At 40.6% G+C, this 17305-nt stretch overlaps 1 protein-coding gene across 1 annotated transcript in view; it reads right to left on the reverse strand.

The window, feature by feature from the left end:
* Nucleotides 1-17305, reverse strand: part of SYT17 (synaptotagmin 17) — an 83707-nt gene that overhangs the window by 14947 nt on the left and 51455 nt on the right. The window contains exons 6-7 of the mRNA XM_075285542.1: nucleotides 8741-8861; nucleotides 6002-6157 (exon numbers count right to left, since the gene is read on the reverse strand). Of these exons, the coding sequence (XP_075141643.1) occupies nucleotides 6002-6157; nucleotides 8741-8861 (277 nt within the window). The remainder of the gene's footprint in view (nucleotides 1-6001; nucleotides 6158-8740; nucleotides 8862-17305) is intronic.

Raw genomic sequence — 17305 nt, forward strand, 5'->3', positions numbered from 1 at the left:
TAAATATACATCTTGGTTCAAGAAGAATTCTAGTGCTACAGGTCGGCTACATCCTACAACACTGAAATAATGAATTATGCTAAGCCTCAGGTTGCTGTTAAATATTTAATCAGAATTTATAAAAGCTAACAGCAAGAAATACATGATGCATTTCCCATCCTGAAAAGAGAACTGCATTAAGGAGAACAGAACACAAGGCTTTAATCACCCTGGTTATACACAATAAAACCCTTAATATGAAGAACTGAATTTTTACTTCCAGGGCCTCATGCTGACCACCTATGCTCCAAGTACTTCACTCGCAGCAAAGCCGCTGTCAATCCAGGAATCCTTTGTGAGTGCCCGGTTGGTGAGCGCCTTTCAAATGGCAGATTTTGTATTGCTGGCAAACACACAGTCCTTCGCTCGCAATGATCAGTACCTTTCTTTGAAATTTCTGGTTTAGTTTAGCTGACAAAAGAAAATAATGATCATGACCAGAGGCAAAAAGCAAGAACATACATTAAGGATTTGTCCTTATTTTGTTCAAGAGAAACAGTGCAAAACACGTTAAGTGCATATCGGTTAACATGCTAGAAATGTGATTGACGTGATGTATGGCAGCACCTGTTTATACTTTTCATTGCACCAAACAGTGTGGCATGCTGCGCCATTCATAGCTGGGGAAAAAATCAGAAACCTGATGGATACCCTTAGAAACGCATGATAAGTCAACAGAATCTTCAGGATCCATTACAAAATGGACCATAATGGATCCTTTAAAGAAGACCTTTCACCAAATCCATTTCTTGTCATCTTCTAATAGGCATTACTCCACTGATTCCAGCACAGTTGGAATTTTTTTCTCTAGCCCCCACCTTTCCAGAATAAACTAAGTGCTCTACTGTCAGAGGGCTGGAGCAGATAGTCCGAGACCGCCCACCTGACAGTAGAGAGCCTAATTAACATTATTGCTCAAGAACAATTTAGGCTAACAAAAAAAATCCCAAGTGGAATGGAATCTAATAAAGAATGTAATAGCTGGAGTTGATGAGGTGGTGAAGGTCCTCTTTAACATGTTTGCTGTTGGTTTTCAGCACCAAAATCTGTAACAAATCCAAATCTGGACCTTGTCATGGATTTTGCTACTAATTTCAGCCTTCTGTTGAAATGGATGAAATACACAGAGAAGGTCTCCACCAGACCAGGAATTTTCATGTTGCATTGCGTACATGAGATTAAGAAAATCTCATTTTCCACATGGCAAATCCATGTGTAATCCACAAGATGTGCATGTACCCTAAATGTGTTGTGGCTCTTATGAAATGAAATCTTGATGCCAGTATGAAAATAATCTGCCAAGAATCTTTCCACGAGTAGTCCCATCTCAGATAACTCATAAATGTCTAGCCACACTTCTGGAACCTAAACCTATCTAAAAAAAAAAAAAAAAAAAAAAAAAGGGGTCCCTTGTAATGGAGAGGTGTTTGGGTATGTCATTCCCTTTTACAGGAGTTCCAGATATAACTGAACAAGCCTGCTTGGCTATTGTTGGAACTCCAATAGAGGTCAATGGAGACAGAGCATGCAGAGCAGCCTCTCTATTCACAGTGTCTTTGAGATAGGAGAAAACCTCTGTTTCAAGATGGATGCAGGTCTCTGAGTTTGTATACATATCCATCGGATATCTTTGGACATCTACTTCTTCTTCTGAATGAGACCACCATAATTTAACTGCTTTAACCCTATTGTTCAGGAGTCAATGCCAGGAAGATGTAGAATCCGAATAACTAGACATCATTTTCAGTAGTTTTCTGCTCTTGCTCATAGTCGGTTCCTGAAATAGGGGTGCCAAAGGAGAAAGCCACTTCAAAGAGAATCTGTCATGAAGGTTGACAATCATGCAGTGTCTACCACCATATCTCGGGAGCTCCCACTTAGAAAAAAAACTAATGTCAACCATAGCAGTTACTCACAGGAATATCAGTGTTTAGGGTGTTGACATGTGCAAACACAGTGGCAAATACAACAGCACCTTTACAAGGGTGCTGCTATTTTCAGACAGGACTTTAAACTTGATACATCGGTTTTCAGGAGTTTCCAAATCATATCTATCAAGTTCTCCCCTAAACAGGTTCTGTGAAATGAAAGAGTTAGTCAGCGTGAAAAGGTCCTTGTTATTTTATGCCAAACCCCCAAGCAGATGCTTGCTAAAAAGGGGGCAGGGCTTCAGATGCTACCTACCATACACCAAAACAATTTTTTGCCAAACCCTTGAGAAGGTTCTTACCAAAAAAGGGGGCAGGACTTCGGAAGCAACCTCCATATACCAAAAAAATGTGCCAAAATTTTGGTGCATTTTTTGCTTGAAAACTAAGCCAACTATTGAGAGGCGAAAGTTATGTGTTAAGCTAATTTTGCTACCTGTGTACATGGTTAAATAGAAGTTTTATTATATTTGTTACTACCTCTAGCTCCTCATTTCAGCTATTATATAGGCAGATCTCAGATCTTAAAGGGTAATGAGTCACCAGCTGCACTTTAGCAATGTAATTTTGGCATAGTCATTAATATGCACAGAGGCCTTTGTACAGGACAGAGAGTAAAAGCCTTCATACTTTGTTCTGCCGATGGCATTAAACAGTTCACCACTTAGATATGAATCACCTCCTTTAACCTAAGACTGAACATGGTGACACATCTCTGTCTGCAAGATGCCTGCCAGTCATAACATTTCATACCTGCTATATTTAAAGCCATGTCATCCATGTGAAGTTGACAGGTATAAGAAGTCATGTTGCATACTGAGTAACATACTATATGCCATCATAAACCAGAGGCTCATGACACTTATTTGCACTACATCCATTGTACAACTATCATAGCCCATCCACTAACACCACATCGCTCAATGTTTGAAGTACCATGTGACCAGGACAAACCACCTCAACAGGTAGTTCACCCCTCTGCAAGTCAGGTTCACCCCAAAAGAAATTATGTATGTTAGAGTACAAAATTAAGTATATTTTCCACCAATATTCTCACAACTTGCATGGAAAACGTAGATTATTTCCCATTGTTTGCTCTTGTGATTCAGAGTCAGGTAGATTGTTTTTCTTAGTCTCCAAACATATAGGACCATGACCGTGTTGTCATATGTTTTTTTGGGGGGGGGGTTGTCCTTTCTCCACCTTTAGGCCTTGTATTCATGAGTGAATACAAAGAAGAGAAGTAATCTTCTAGATTATATTGAACCCTTGTTTACACTCCTTGTGATGAGTTATGTATATACCAAAGTGTGCCGCTATGAATATTTCGTCATTGGTAGTCTGAGTATATCTGCCATGTGGTTTAATGTCAAAGTCACATTACACATCCCAGAATGCAGAGAATGAATTAGTTCTAAGATGTTAATTCAATGGTAAACAGTCAACTCATTTTCAGGTAGAAACGAAAAGGCCAAATGACTTTGTGTGGGGACAGGTGAGATATTCCAGCTAGAGGGCTGAAGCCTAGAATCCATTTTTTTTTTTTTTTTTAATTAAGATTGTGAGCCCCATATAGGGATCACAAAGTACTTTCTTTTTTTTTTTTTTTTTTTTAATCTTTTTCATTTAAAGGGATTCTACCACTAAAACACTTTTTTTTCTAGTTACCACGTCGGAATAGCCTTTAAAAAGGCTATTCGTCTCTTACCTGTGGAAGTGCTCTCCGCCGCGCCGTTCGTTCAAAATACCGGTTTGTACCGGTATGCTAATTAGTTCTCTCGCAGCGATGGGGGCGTCCCCATCGCAGGAGCAGCAATGGGGGCGTCCCCATTGCAGCTCGAAAACCGACCGCAGCGCCGCCTCTCTGGTCTTCGGTGTCCTCCCCTTGCCTCTTCAGCGTCTGTCGGACGCCTGCGCAGTATGCTCTCTGTTCGGCGAAGATTGCCGAACGTACTGCGCATGCGCGAAAGTGCGGTCCCAGCCATAGTGCGGGCACCGCACTTTCGCGCATGCGCAGTACGTTCGGCAATCTTCGCCGAACAGAGAGCATACTGCGCAGGCGTCCGACAGACGCTGAAGAGGCAAGGGGAGGACACCGAAGACCAGAGAGGCGGCGCTGCGGTCGGTTTTCGAGCTGCAATGGGGACGCCCCCATCGCTGCTACTGCGAGAGAACTAATTAGCATACCAGTACAAACCGGTATTTTGAACGAACGGCGCGGCGGAGAGCACTTCCACAGGTAAGAGACGAATAGCCTTTTTAAAGGCTATTCCGACTTGGTAACTAGAAAAAAAAGTGTTTTAGTGGTAGAATCCCTTTAAGTATGTCTTTTGTAGAATGGGAGGAAATACACGCAAACACAGGGAGAACATATAAACTCCATGCAGATGTTGCTCCTGGGGGGATTCGAACTCAGGACTCAGGCGCTGCAAGGCTGCTGTGCTAACCACTGAGCCACCGTGTTGCCCCCCCCCCAGCTGAAGCCTAGAATCCTGTCAGGCCAAAACTCTGGATATTGAATGAAGGAAAAAAAGAACATCAAGGGTATAAATGTCATAATTCATGTTTTATAATCATCTGTGTACAGGAGTAGGGTCGGGAGTGTGACGTTGGGCATGTGAACCATTACTTTGTAAAACCAGGCCAACGGGCCCTTTTACATAGTAGTAACAAGTGTGATCTCATCTTTTGTGTGACCATTCATTTCCTTATATATATTTTTTTAACATTTCGATTGGGCCTCAATCCATTATATTCTGGGGTCATTTTTCACTTTGACATAAATCAACTATGTTTGCCTTAGAGAACTAGAAATTGGATAGATAGGTACCTAGGAACCCTAAGACTATTCTGCACTAAGTTTTAAGCCAATATAAAATGTGGTTCTCACCAAACTTGTTTTTCCCTAAACGAACCAGGACCCAAGCCACCGAATCAAACACAAAACAATTCTTGAGTGGTTTGCCCATTTCTACTTCCAACATACCCACTCCTCATGATCACACAGTAGATTAGTTGCCTGCAGAGGTGATTTTCAGAGGCTTACTCCACTCACACCAATGAAAACACATACACGCCCGGCCAAATCAAACATGCACACGTATGAAGGAGAAGGGGGGTTGTTAGAATTAGCGGATGGACATATTAAAAGTGTACTGGCATAGAAATATGCATGGAACCTGCAACAAGTTACTCAGTTTGTATTATATAAGAATCTGAAACAATCTTGGTGAACCTCCATATGAAATAAGATACAAGTGACAATATAGTAATATCCCACCATTCTATAGGCACCATGTTACCACTATGAGGTTTGTATATGTGCCTAAGTATCTTTGTTTTCTATATAGTAATCTGATCCTGCCGTAATATCTTTATACAGTAGCAGAATCCAATATTGACGTGTTATGCTGAGAAAACCTCTAGAAGTAGCTTATTTAAATTCCCTACTATAAGCCATAAAGGATTAGTTTGCTAAAGCCAGAATATATTTCACATTTCTGTCTTACAATATATTTTCCCAATGGGAACGGTCATTGTAGAGGTATCATGTGCTGTAATAGTCACTACTGATGGGATAACCAGAATATGTAACATACGTGTCACTTCCTATGTTGTTCCACTATGACACATGTCAGTGACTGACAGGAGAGCCCCAGTAATAGCCAAAGGCTTTCTAGCACCTTCCTCTGTGATTGACAAAAATAGACAGTAAAATACTCCAATCTTTTAAGGCCAGAAGCAATTGCCCTCTGCTGTCTGGCCCTGTTTAACCCTGTGACCAGTATATATGGATGATTATCCAGTCCTGAAATTACCTTCAGCTTTAGATCAGCTCTTGCCTTCTACTATACATCACACATTATTATTTTTCATCGTTTTATATGATTGTGTTGTTGTGCGCCAGCTGTATGACGTAACCTAGAACCAAGTACTTAGCGTGACTGTATGGATGATCCTCCTGGACAGGAGTGGCGCTGTTTCCGAAATGTATGCTAAGAGTCTTGTAGAAACATTTTACTACTTTTACCCACCTGTAAATACCAAGCTGGCATTCTCAAGCTCTTCTTGAGGAACCTTGAAGCTGAAGGACTCATTGTAAAAAGGGTCAATGGTACCTCTCATGCAAGACGTCTTTTTGGTTTTTGCTAACTTTAACCCATGAACCAATTGGATTTTTACAAATGGATCTGGAAAAAATACAGTTTATGTTATTATATGATAAATATACAGATTACACCTGCATAAAGACAAACTGTATACTGTATAGGCAGTACTGTGCAAAGGATTAGGCAGATGTGGAGAAAATGCTGGAAAGTACAAATGCTTTCAGAAATAGAAGTGTTAATAGTTTACTTTCACTGATTAACAAATTTAGTTGAAGAAACAGAAGAGAAATCTAAATCCCATCGATATTTGGTGTGACCGCCCTTTGCCTTCTATCAATTCTTCTAGGTACTTGCAGACAGTTTCTGAAGGAATTTAGCAGGGAGGTTGTCCCAAACCTATTGTAGAACTAAGCACAGATCTTCTGTGGATGTAGACTTGCTCCAATCCTTCTGTCTCTTCATGTGATCCCAGACAGACTGGATGATATTGAGATCAGGGCTCTGTGGGGGCCATATCATCACTTCCAGGGCTCCTCCTCCAAAGAGCAAAGGTCTCAGCAAATATTGATGGGATTAAGATGTCTCTTGTGTTCATTCACTTAAATTTTGTTGGCAAAAGTAAACAATTAATACTTCTGTTTTTTAAAACATTTACTTACTTTGCAGCATTTTTGACACAAATATATTATCAGACATGCAAGCTAGACCTCAGTATAGGATTGTCCCTTAAAGAGGACCTTTCTTGTCCTCATGCACAGTGTGCTGAATTCAGTACTGGTATGTGTCCCAGGACAGGAGATATTGGTGCCGTTAATTTCGGCACCGATCTCTCCCCACTGTCAGAAAGGTGTTCTTGACAGTCTAGCTAGGCTGTGAGGAACAGGGGTGTTCCTCAAAGCTCAACGAGACTGTCAGGAATGTCTTTCAGACAGTGGGAAGAGATCAGTGCCGAAATTAAGGACACCAATATCTCCAGCCCAGGGACACTTAATGGGAAAGCTTTCTAGCAGTACATAAAACCGAATATGCATGAGAACATGAAAGGTCCTCTTTAAATAATGATAAAAATTCCAGCATTTGCTTACTATCTCATTCTAAAATATTACATTGTATTTAATGGTTTGCGCACTTTTATATTTATTTGTTTCTACAATATAAAGAAAATCCAAGCAACTTTACACATAGTCTTTCTTGAGGAGAAATCATATTTCTATAAGAGATACAACTTTGATTCACAGATAATGTAATTTGGCCATACACATAAGGATCCCTTCACGTAATTTTTATTCATCCATTTAGAATATCTGTTTAGCATATGCAAAAAATAGGAACACAAAAATGTAGCATACACTGATATTTATGTAAATGGACGGCCCTCCATTAGTGTCAATGTAGTAAAAAACGTGATGTGAATAGACCCCCAGAGATATATTGTTAAAACTCCTCAACCATCTAAGGTTTTATTCAACTCATATTTTTTATATCCATTTAACGGATGAAAAAAAACAGATGAAAACTCATGGTTATCTGTTACACAGACATCAATGTTATGTGTGAGGGTTCCAATGGCAAATGTTGGGGAAGAGAGAATGGTGGGTTATGTTCAGGATCAATATTCCTGATCTTTCTGTTCTTAGGGAGCCTTCACACGGAGTAAACGCGCGTGTGTAGGAAGCCTTCACACGATGTAACGCTGCGCTCATTCTGATTGTAAAAACACATTCAGAATGAGCGCGTAAAAAGCAGCTCGCATTGACTTGAATTACACGCATAATACATTGAAAGCATAGGGAAAAAAGCCTCCCATTGATTTCAATGGGGAGCGCACGTATGCCGACTCCGATTCAAGTCAATGGGAGCTGCTTTTTACGCGCTCATTCTGAATGTGTTTTTACGATCAGAATGAGCGCAGCGTTACATCGTGTGAAGGCTCCCCTATTTTGCAAAAATACACGTGCATTTACTGTGTGTGAAGGCTCCCTTATATGTAAGACACCATCTTACTTTTTATTCTGCTGCCATAAAATAATGGTTGCAACATACAATGATATTTAAAGGTGTCTGTTACCAGAATCTAGTATATCAACCCTACCTTAGGCTAGGGACACTTGAATCAAACTGCGTTTTCCCCTTGTAAATTGGTGCGTCTGTTGCTGAAATTTGGATGTTTTTGTCAAAATGCAAAGAAGCTCTTTGGAGCAACAAAAGTGTTGCTGATGCTCCACAAAGTTTAGCCGCAACGCCATTGTTGTTCCTAATAGCTCATTTGCATACTGAAGAAACAGGGACCGTGATTCACAAGGTTGAAACAATGTTGGATTCAGGTGGCCCTATCCTATCTATTTGCAGGGCTGAGTTGATATTCTGGATTTTGGTGTCAGACTCCATATAAAAGGGAATTCTAGACCCCGTTATTGATCATGTATCTAATACATAAGTGACAGCTGTTATATTAGTGAGGATGGGACGCCATCCTGATCTACATTGTGTATGTTCTCTGGTTAATACATTTTATGGTTAAAATAGCCCTTGAAAGCTGAATCCATTCAGTGTGAATGATATAAAATAACTGGCATCTCCTCGCTGCCATGTATGCTGCGCCAATTAAAATTTCTATTCCACAGGTTGAGCTAAGACAGGCGCATGGACAAGCACAAGCCTTACCAGATCCCTGGCTCATATCAGTCTGAAGAAGCTGTTTTGCTCTGATAATATCCACGTTCAATCTTCCAGCACTTGGCAGGTAATTAAGAGACAGAAGCAGCTCGCCCAGCTCAACCTCATTCTAGAACAAGAAGATATATGAGCGAGACATCTAGTCACATACATATCACAAGTCTCTTACCGCAGCCCCACACTGTGTATCTGTCATTTACAAGCCTAGTGGGTAGGAGCTGTACATCTATATGTTAACTCTACAGTACAGACAAAACAGCATAACCAGTGCTCGGTGGTGGAGGCAATACATTGTCTAAAGGGTACATGGTAAGTGTATAGTATACGCTACCTTATTATCATACTCTTATATATGCTGCTAAAGGGGTTTTACAACAAATTTTTATTGAGGATGTAATTACAGCTTCATCCCATAGAAATCAATGGGACAAAGCTGCAATTATATGGCATGGTCGCTATGAAAATGACAGTGTGTTATATAATCAGTGAAGGGGCCATGACACGTGGACAAGAAACACAGACCCTTTAAGCAGCTGATCACCAGGGGTCCTTGGTGTTGGACTCCCACTGATCTCTTATTAGGACTTATCCTGAGATAAGGTCATTATAAAAATTAGCTATAAGACCCTGATCTGCCAAAGTAGACTGACGATGACACACAAGTGTCCCGTCACATGAGGCATGATGACATCACCGCATTGCGCCACCTGCACCAAAATAGGTGGCCTGGACTGGAGGGCACTATTACTAGTAAGGGGGCATTACTACTGATAAGTGGGCACTATTACTGATGGGGGGCACTATTACTGATTAAGAGGACACAATTACTGATGAGGGGACACTCATTTATAAACATGCACTTATTATTTATAAGAGGGAGGCCATTACTTAAAATAATATTTCACTTTATAAGGGGGCTATTATAATGAAGGAGGGCTATTCTAAGGGGAGGACTATTATTTATAAGAGGGTCTATCAGTGGGGGCTATTATATATAAGTAGAACTATTTATAAGGGAGCACTATTATTTATAGAGAGGTTATTACTGATAAGAAGGGAATATTATTTCGATGGGGTGCTATTATTTATAAGGGGACCTATTTATAAGGTAGCACTATTATTTATAAGAGGGGGCTATTACTGATAAGTGGGGTTATTATCTATCGTTTACTGTCTATTGTACCTCATGAGCTGTGCAATGTACAGTATATACAACACTTATGCGATTTGCATCTCATTTTGTGATATCATATTATTGAATCATGTCTTGTGAAATGTAACCGTCCTTACACTAGGTTCACACTTGCTTAAAAAAGCAGTTACCTGAGAAAACCAACGGACCCCATACATTATCATGGGGTCTCCCATGTTTCCACCCAAAAAATGCAGAATGGGGAACGGAATTCGCAAGCAGAGGTCAGGCACAGGTGTGAACCTAGCCTTACATATATTTCTTTTAATAAAAAAGTCAGGTTATGGTGTTCCTTTGCTAAGGTCCATGCAAACACATACATGCATACGACCACAGCTGCCTGCTGCCAACACTAGGGGGCAATCACTAGGTGGCTCTTGATTAAATCAACAGTTGTTATTTACACATATATACAAAATGAACCCCTAGTGGATTTTATATAATGTATTGCACACCTAGTGGAGTTTACATGCAGTACCACATTTCTAATAGATTTTACATGCAGTACAGCATTTCTAATAGATTTTATATGCAGTACAGCCTCCCTAGTATATATATATATATATATATATATATATATATATATATATATATATATAAATTACAGCAAACCTAGCAGATTTTAGAGCTAAATGAATTAACGTTTAGTATTTGTGTAAAATCTAAGACTGATTCAGGACTCTCCTACTCCAGTTCTTCCCACTCATCACATTCATAACTATACACTATTATATAGCCACTATGGTTATCCCAGGGCCGCACCTCTAATGAGGCGAGGTGAGAAGGCCGCTTCAAGCCTCAAGCGACACTTTGGATGGGGCAGCAGCCACGGCAACTTGATTTTTTTTATAAATTCTAAACTAGCGCAGGAGAGGGCCACTCTGAAAACAAACTGAGCGGCCATCTCCTGTGCTGGATTAGACCTCTGCGTCTCAGCGCAGGCGGCATCATCACAACTCCTGCGCTGATATGAAGACATCTTATTGCCAGGTGAAAGGAGGAGGCGGGGGCAGCAGGAGCAGCGGCAAGCTAGGTAAGTAACACACTTAATAGGCTGCTACCTGCTGGAGTATCCCCAGCAGGTAGCGGCCTACTTCCCTACCTCCCCGGGCCTGCTCATGGCCGCCCTCAGCTTCCCCTTCTGCTATAGGAAGCAGAGGGTGGCTTTGAGCAGGCCCGGGCCCAAGCCGCGATCCCACTACTACTATTATTATACTCAGGGGTCTTTTCAGGGGAAGGGAACATAATAACCAGTGTTAACTCACCTCTCTGGGATCCAATGTTAATCCTAGTAGGCGTCAGGCCTGCATAGTAATGTCCCAGACGTCACGTGGTCTTGGATATTGCTATACAGGCCTGAAGCCTGTGCTAGCAGTACCATACAGGCCGAAGCCTAATCTAGCAGTACTATACAGGCCCGAAGCCTAATCTAGCAGTACCATACAGGCCCGAAGCCTGTGCTAGCAATAACAACCTGATACTGTTAGCACAGACTTCGGGCCTGTATGGTAACAACCTATTACTGCTAGCACAGGCTTTGGGCCTGAGTGGTAACAGGCTATTACTGCTAGCACAGGCTTCGGGCCGTATGATACTGCTAGCACAGGTTTCGGGCCTGTATGGTAATATTCCAGACCATGTGACGTCTGGGACATTACCATAAAGGCCTGAAGCCTGCTAGGATTAACATTGGATCCCAGAGAGAAATAGTAATAAGCACTGTCCTAAAAGGTCTTAACTTATCACAATCCCATGTAGTGTATACACCACACATTTCCTGCCGCAGTGAAAACAGATCAGAATGTAATGGAACCCCCCATTGAAGTCAATGGAGGACAGAAGGCACTCAGAGAACACTTGGGCATCATCCGAGTGCATTCCGTTATCGGATCCCCATCGATCTGCACACTCAGTTGTGTGCATGAGGAATAAAATGTTCTACAAGAACAAATGAGAATAGTGTGCATGACAGAGCTACAAAGGTTTCCGAGTCTTAGAGCCCTTATATTGTATACTTTTCTTCCATTCTATAGTGTAAACTTCTTAAGACCTTTGCTCTGTACACAACCACATTGGACATTTTGTCTCAGTTTTAGGTCTTACAGCTTTGCTAACATTTTACATTACTTATTGTGCTATAACCCTGAGACACAACTTGTATCATTGTATACATTATGATATATTAATATAGCGCCATCCTCGTCTATGGTGCTGTACTCTACATTGTGAGGCATTTGTAACCAATTTGCACATAAAAAAGAACACTGCATTAAAGTATCATAACAAAGGTTTACAACCAGCAAACGTCAGGTCACAAATGTTATACTTTTCTGTTTTATATTACATGACCCCTAAAAACATGCTAATAATTGTATCCATTTATCTTTGGGTTTATAAAGTCACCACATATCAAAGCTGTTTGACCTTTAACTCATACAGGTCGCTACAGAAGCATTGTACAAAAGATTTATAAAGAAATGTAATACAAAGCCTGACACATTTGCTTTATATGAACAGCGTCTGTGACCTTTATATCATTGTTCATACGATGCTTTAGAAAAAGTATAAAGGAATAAACTGCAGAAAGCTGAGCACACAAAAGAACCCATATAAAATATACATTATGTTTATCTGATCAGCCAACAATGTAGGATATATGACAGGGGGCCCCCATAGTAGCTAGCTTGGAGGACACAAGGCTGCACAGCCCCTCCCCCACCACTGCTTTTCTTTGGCCCCCTTTAAATTTAGGTTTAATGGGTATAATTTATTTGTTGTTCTTTATATGATTTGGGCTCTATAGGGCCAGTTTTTGTTAATCCCCCCCCCCATCCATCATCGGATTCACCTGTGATCAGCTGTTTGATGTCACAGTTGATCTGGAATTTTCTTATCCCTGGGCACATTTTATCTTTCCCTCTTTTGATTGGCAGCTGTCATCTAGCGAGGGGCAAAGGGACCCCTTATAAGCAGCTGTTTCTGTGTGGTCAAGCAGTCGTCTTGCTGGATGGACTTGGTCAAATTCAAATGCTATGGGTAAGTTCACACATAGTTTTTTGGTCAGGATTTTGAGGCCGTATCCACCTCAAAATCCTGACCAAAAAGATGACTCCTACTGAAATCAATGGGAGCCGCTCAGGAAAACGGCTCCCGGAAAAAAGCGAGATGCTCATTCTTCAGGCCGAGTCGCTTCGAGATTCATTGGGCCTAATCCGGAGCGGAGTGCGCAGCTGGATGCCGGTGCAGTGCACTGGCTTTCAGTCGCGGCTATCTGGTTTTTGGATCGGAACCTGAGGCGGTCTCTGCCTCAGGTTCCGATCCAGAAAAACCTGTGTGAACTTCTTCCGGTGGTTGGCTTCAAACTTCTAGGCCTCAGGCAAAGCCGACTGCGCATGCCTGCTGGCCACAAGAAAATGGCCTCGTACAATACTGTGTAAGCAGCCATTTTCTTGTGGCCGGCGGGCATGCGCAGTCGGCTTTGCCCTAGGCCTAGAAGTTTGAAGCCAACCCCCAGAAGAAGACGCGTGAAGACCCCATTCTTGAAGAAGATGGAGGCGGCACTGGAGAGTTCTCTTGCAGCATTGAGGACGCCCCCAGGGCTGTTTGAGCGCTGGGGCTCGCCCTCAGTGCTGCGAGAGAACTCGTTTTCATACCGGCAAAAAACAGGATTTATACCAAACGGCGGCGCGTAGAAGATATCTAATGGTAGGAGAAGAATAACCTTTCTTAAGGCTATTCCTACATGATAGGCAGAAAAATTGAGTTTAAATGATAGGATCCCTTTAACCTCGACACATTGCATAAAAGAAAAGCAGCGGAAAACCTGCATTTTCAAAAACAGAATTGCAAAATGTTTTCCCTATAAAATTAATAGAGGGCGAAAAAACACAGCACAAACTTATTGAAAAATACTGCATAAAAACATTCAGCACTTATTTTTCCAGTTGCATTTTTTATCTGCTTTTTGCTATGTGGGGGTCTTAAGCATATCATCATAGAAAGGCTTCTTTGCAGTAAGAGCAGTGAGACTATGGTGTTACATGATGTTGTGATGGGTGGGTCACAGAACAAGTTACAGAGAGATTTGGTTGCCTTTCTTGAAAAATATAATATCACAAGTTATAGGTACTAGATTTTTGGGAGATTGGACAGTGATCCAGGGATTTATTGTGACTGCCATATGTAAAGCCAGCAACTATCGTCTGTCCAATATTGGTTTCTGCCATAGTCTGGATTACAAAGTGATCATTGGTTCAGCAGTTATTCAGCCATCAGCCTATTTTTTTTTTTTTTATCTAATATGTATCGCCGTTGGTCTATATCCACACTGCTGACAATCCTTATCATATGTAACAGGAAAAATATCCTGTCTCCAATTAGACGATAGAATTCAGCAATGGAACCCATTTGATCAATGGGGTCCATCTATTCATTAAACTTTTCATTATACTCAAAACTCATGAAACCGAGTGTGAACAATGCCTAAGTTATCCTTGTCTGCCTGGAATATTAAAATGGATTATTTAATAATACTAGGCTGCTAGGTATTAAACAACCCTAGACTATCACAGATATTAAAATGTACCACTAAACCAATAGAAATATTATGTATTTAATGCCTTGAAAATTAAAACTAACCCCTAACCACACTATGCTTGTGGAGATACAATGTATTAACCCCTATACTCCTGGTTTGGGAAAGCAGTGGTAAAAAAAAAAAAAGTCAACTACACCCCTGACCTAAGTATGTAAGTTTTGGCGGTTTACGGCCGTGCCTTTCGGTAGCAGGTCCAGGCACAGATAAAGTCCAGTTCAATGGGATTTATACACATACAGCCTCCCAACATGGTTTCTAAACTATTCTCAAAGCACAAAACACACCAGGAAAGAGCATGTGGCTTTTTTTGGAATCACTGAAGATTTCCAAAGCATATGTTAAAAAATCATGCAGCGTGTACAGGCAACATGGGTTCCCATTGAAATCAATGGGAGTCTAATATGGGGGTTTTATGCGCAGATTTCAGAAGGGAAAATATGCTAAAATCCAAATGAAAAGAGCTTAGTGTGAACATATCCTTATGGGGATGCTGTTGCTTTCTCTAGGATGAATGTTTCATCATTAGTAAACTACAGCTATATATGTAATCCATCAATAATTGTACGTAAACTAATGAACGCAAATCAGAAAATCCTATAAACGCAATGTGGTCAATAGGAAAACGCCGGTAAGTTAGACATAGAATGAGATGTGGTATGAGAGTTATTCCAGGAAATATTAAAAATGAAAGAAAATGCTATTAACATGGCCGTGTAGGATAAATCAGGACTAAACTGCTCGCACAACCTTTATTATATTCATCCAAACACAATGCCAAGCCAAAAATCTATTTTCTGCAACATTATGTGAAGGTTTATGTAAACAGCCCTGACCTGTACTGACGACTCTGACTAATATGCCGCTTGTTCATTTTCATGGCCATATTGCACCTGTTTTCAGGGATTCCTCATAGATTGGAGTCTATTATGGGATCTGTGAAAATTGGTAAAAATAGAACTAATTCTTGACAGTCTGTTAAAACGGACTGTCAAAAAATTACCATGCCAAAGTAAAGCTAAGGCCCTCGTTGCGGAGAAGCTGCTTTTTTGATTCCAGATTTTGCTGTGGTTTTTTGAGCCAAAGTCTATTTATTTAAAGTGTATTTAACAGAAAGGAAATGTTTAAGTGGTTTCCGCAACATGGGGCTTTAGCCTCGAGCTCCACTTTGCAGAAAAGCTGCTTTCTTTGTTGAGATTCTGCTACAATTTTTTGAGCCAAAGTCAAGAGTGGCTTTAGCTTCTTCAATACTGCCCATAGACTATATACATGCGCGGTCCCTCTCTAGTACTGCAAGAACGTATTGGTATGTCCTTGCAGTTTTCAGCAGCTGCACGAATTTGTGCAACTGCTGAAGTGGGGAGCCGCTGTATCTACAGCTGGAGCTCCCCTAAAGAAGGCAGGGACGATTTATTACCTTCCCGATCACTGTGTACACAGCACTCAATGAGCACTGTATACAGAGCTATGGGCACCGACATGATGAGCCTCCCTCTGACCCCGGTGGTCACATGATCAGCTGGGATCAGAGTCCATTCACACAGAGTTTTTTGTTGAGGATTTTGGTGAGGAAAAAATCCACTTCAGGAATTAGGAAATGTTTTTTTCCTCCAGCACAGTGCATGGACCTTGAAAAAAATGCTAGTGGTTTTTTCACACGGTTTTTGCCAATTCCACGTGGATTTTTCACCTCCCATTGACTGCGTTGGTTTTTGCAGGCGGATTCCATCTGAAGAAAGCTTTTTTTCTGCTAGCAGAAAAAAAAGCTAGTGGAACCCATAGAACTCTATGGGGAGGTGTTTTTTCCACGTGGATTCTGAAACAGCTTCAAGCCAAAATCCTCGCCAAAAAACTACATATGAATGGACCCTTAGAGCTCCTGGGTCCTACAGGACAGGAGCAGGAGACTGTATTCCTCCTGAAACTTTGGTTATATGTACCAGCTCCAGTTACAGGGGAAAACAACCTCCCCCACAAATAAAATAGTGGGCAGATGTCCCAAAGGTCTATTACAACCTTATAGGGACACAATGTAAAAAAAAAAAAAAAAAAAAAATGAAATGAATAGTAATGTAAAAAAAATAAATCAATAAAATTTGATAATTAAAAAAAATTTAAATAATGTGTCAATATAACACTCTTATCACAAGTTCTAGCTCCACTCCCAACGATACCATACAAAATTAAAATTACGGTGACAGAGAGGAAAAACTATTTTTAAAATTATTTTAGTAGAACTTTGTGCTATTAAATGAAAAAAAAGAAAGAAAAACAAACATGTTTTCCTTGCTGTTTTGTTTATATTTTCTTAAGCAAAAAAACCCTGTTTTTGAGTCCATTCACACGGAGTAAACGCGCGCTCATTTTGGCAAAATACACGTGTAAAAATAAGACTCCAATTGACTTCAATGACATTTTTTCACACGTGTAAAAAAAAACGCATCAAAAACGCATCACATTTACTCCGTGTCAATCGACCCCAAAAACTTTTTTTTTGCCGCAGAAAATATAAACAAAACAGCAAGAAAAACATGTCTGTTTTTTCATTTTTAATTTTTTAAAATTTAACAGCACAAAGTCCTAATAAAATACTTTTAAAAATAGCTTTTCCTCTCTGTCACCATAATTTTATTTTTATACCTGTATTCTTTACACGTGTATTTTGCCAACATGAGCGCGCGTTTACTCCGTGTGAATGGACTCTTTATGTAACGTGGGGCCTTAGCCTAAACTGACTTCATGACCCCGCCCCCCCCCCCCCCCCCCC

Source organism: Leptodactylus fuscus, chromosome 8 (assembly GCF_031893055.1).
Source record: "Leptodactylus fuscus isolate aLepFus1 chromosome 8, aLepFus1.hap2, whole genome shotgun sequence".
In the NCBI taxonomy this organism is placed as follows: Eukaryota; Metazoa; Chordata; class Amphibia; order Anura; family Leptodactylidae; genus Leptodactylus; species Leptodactylus fuscus.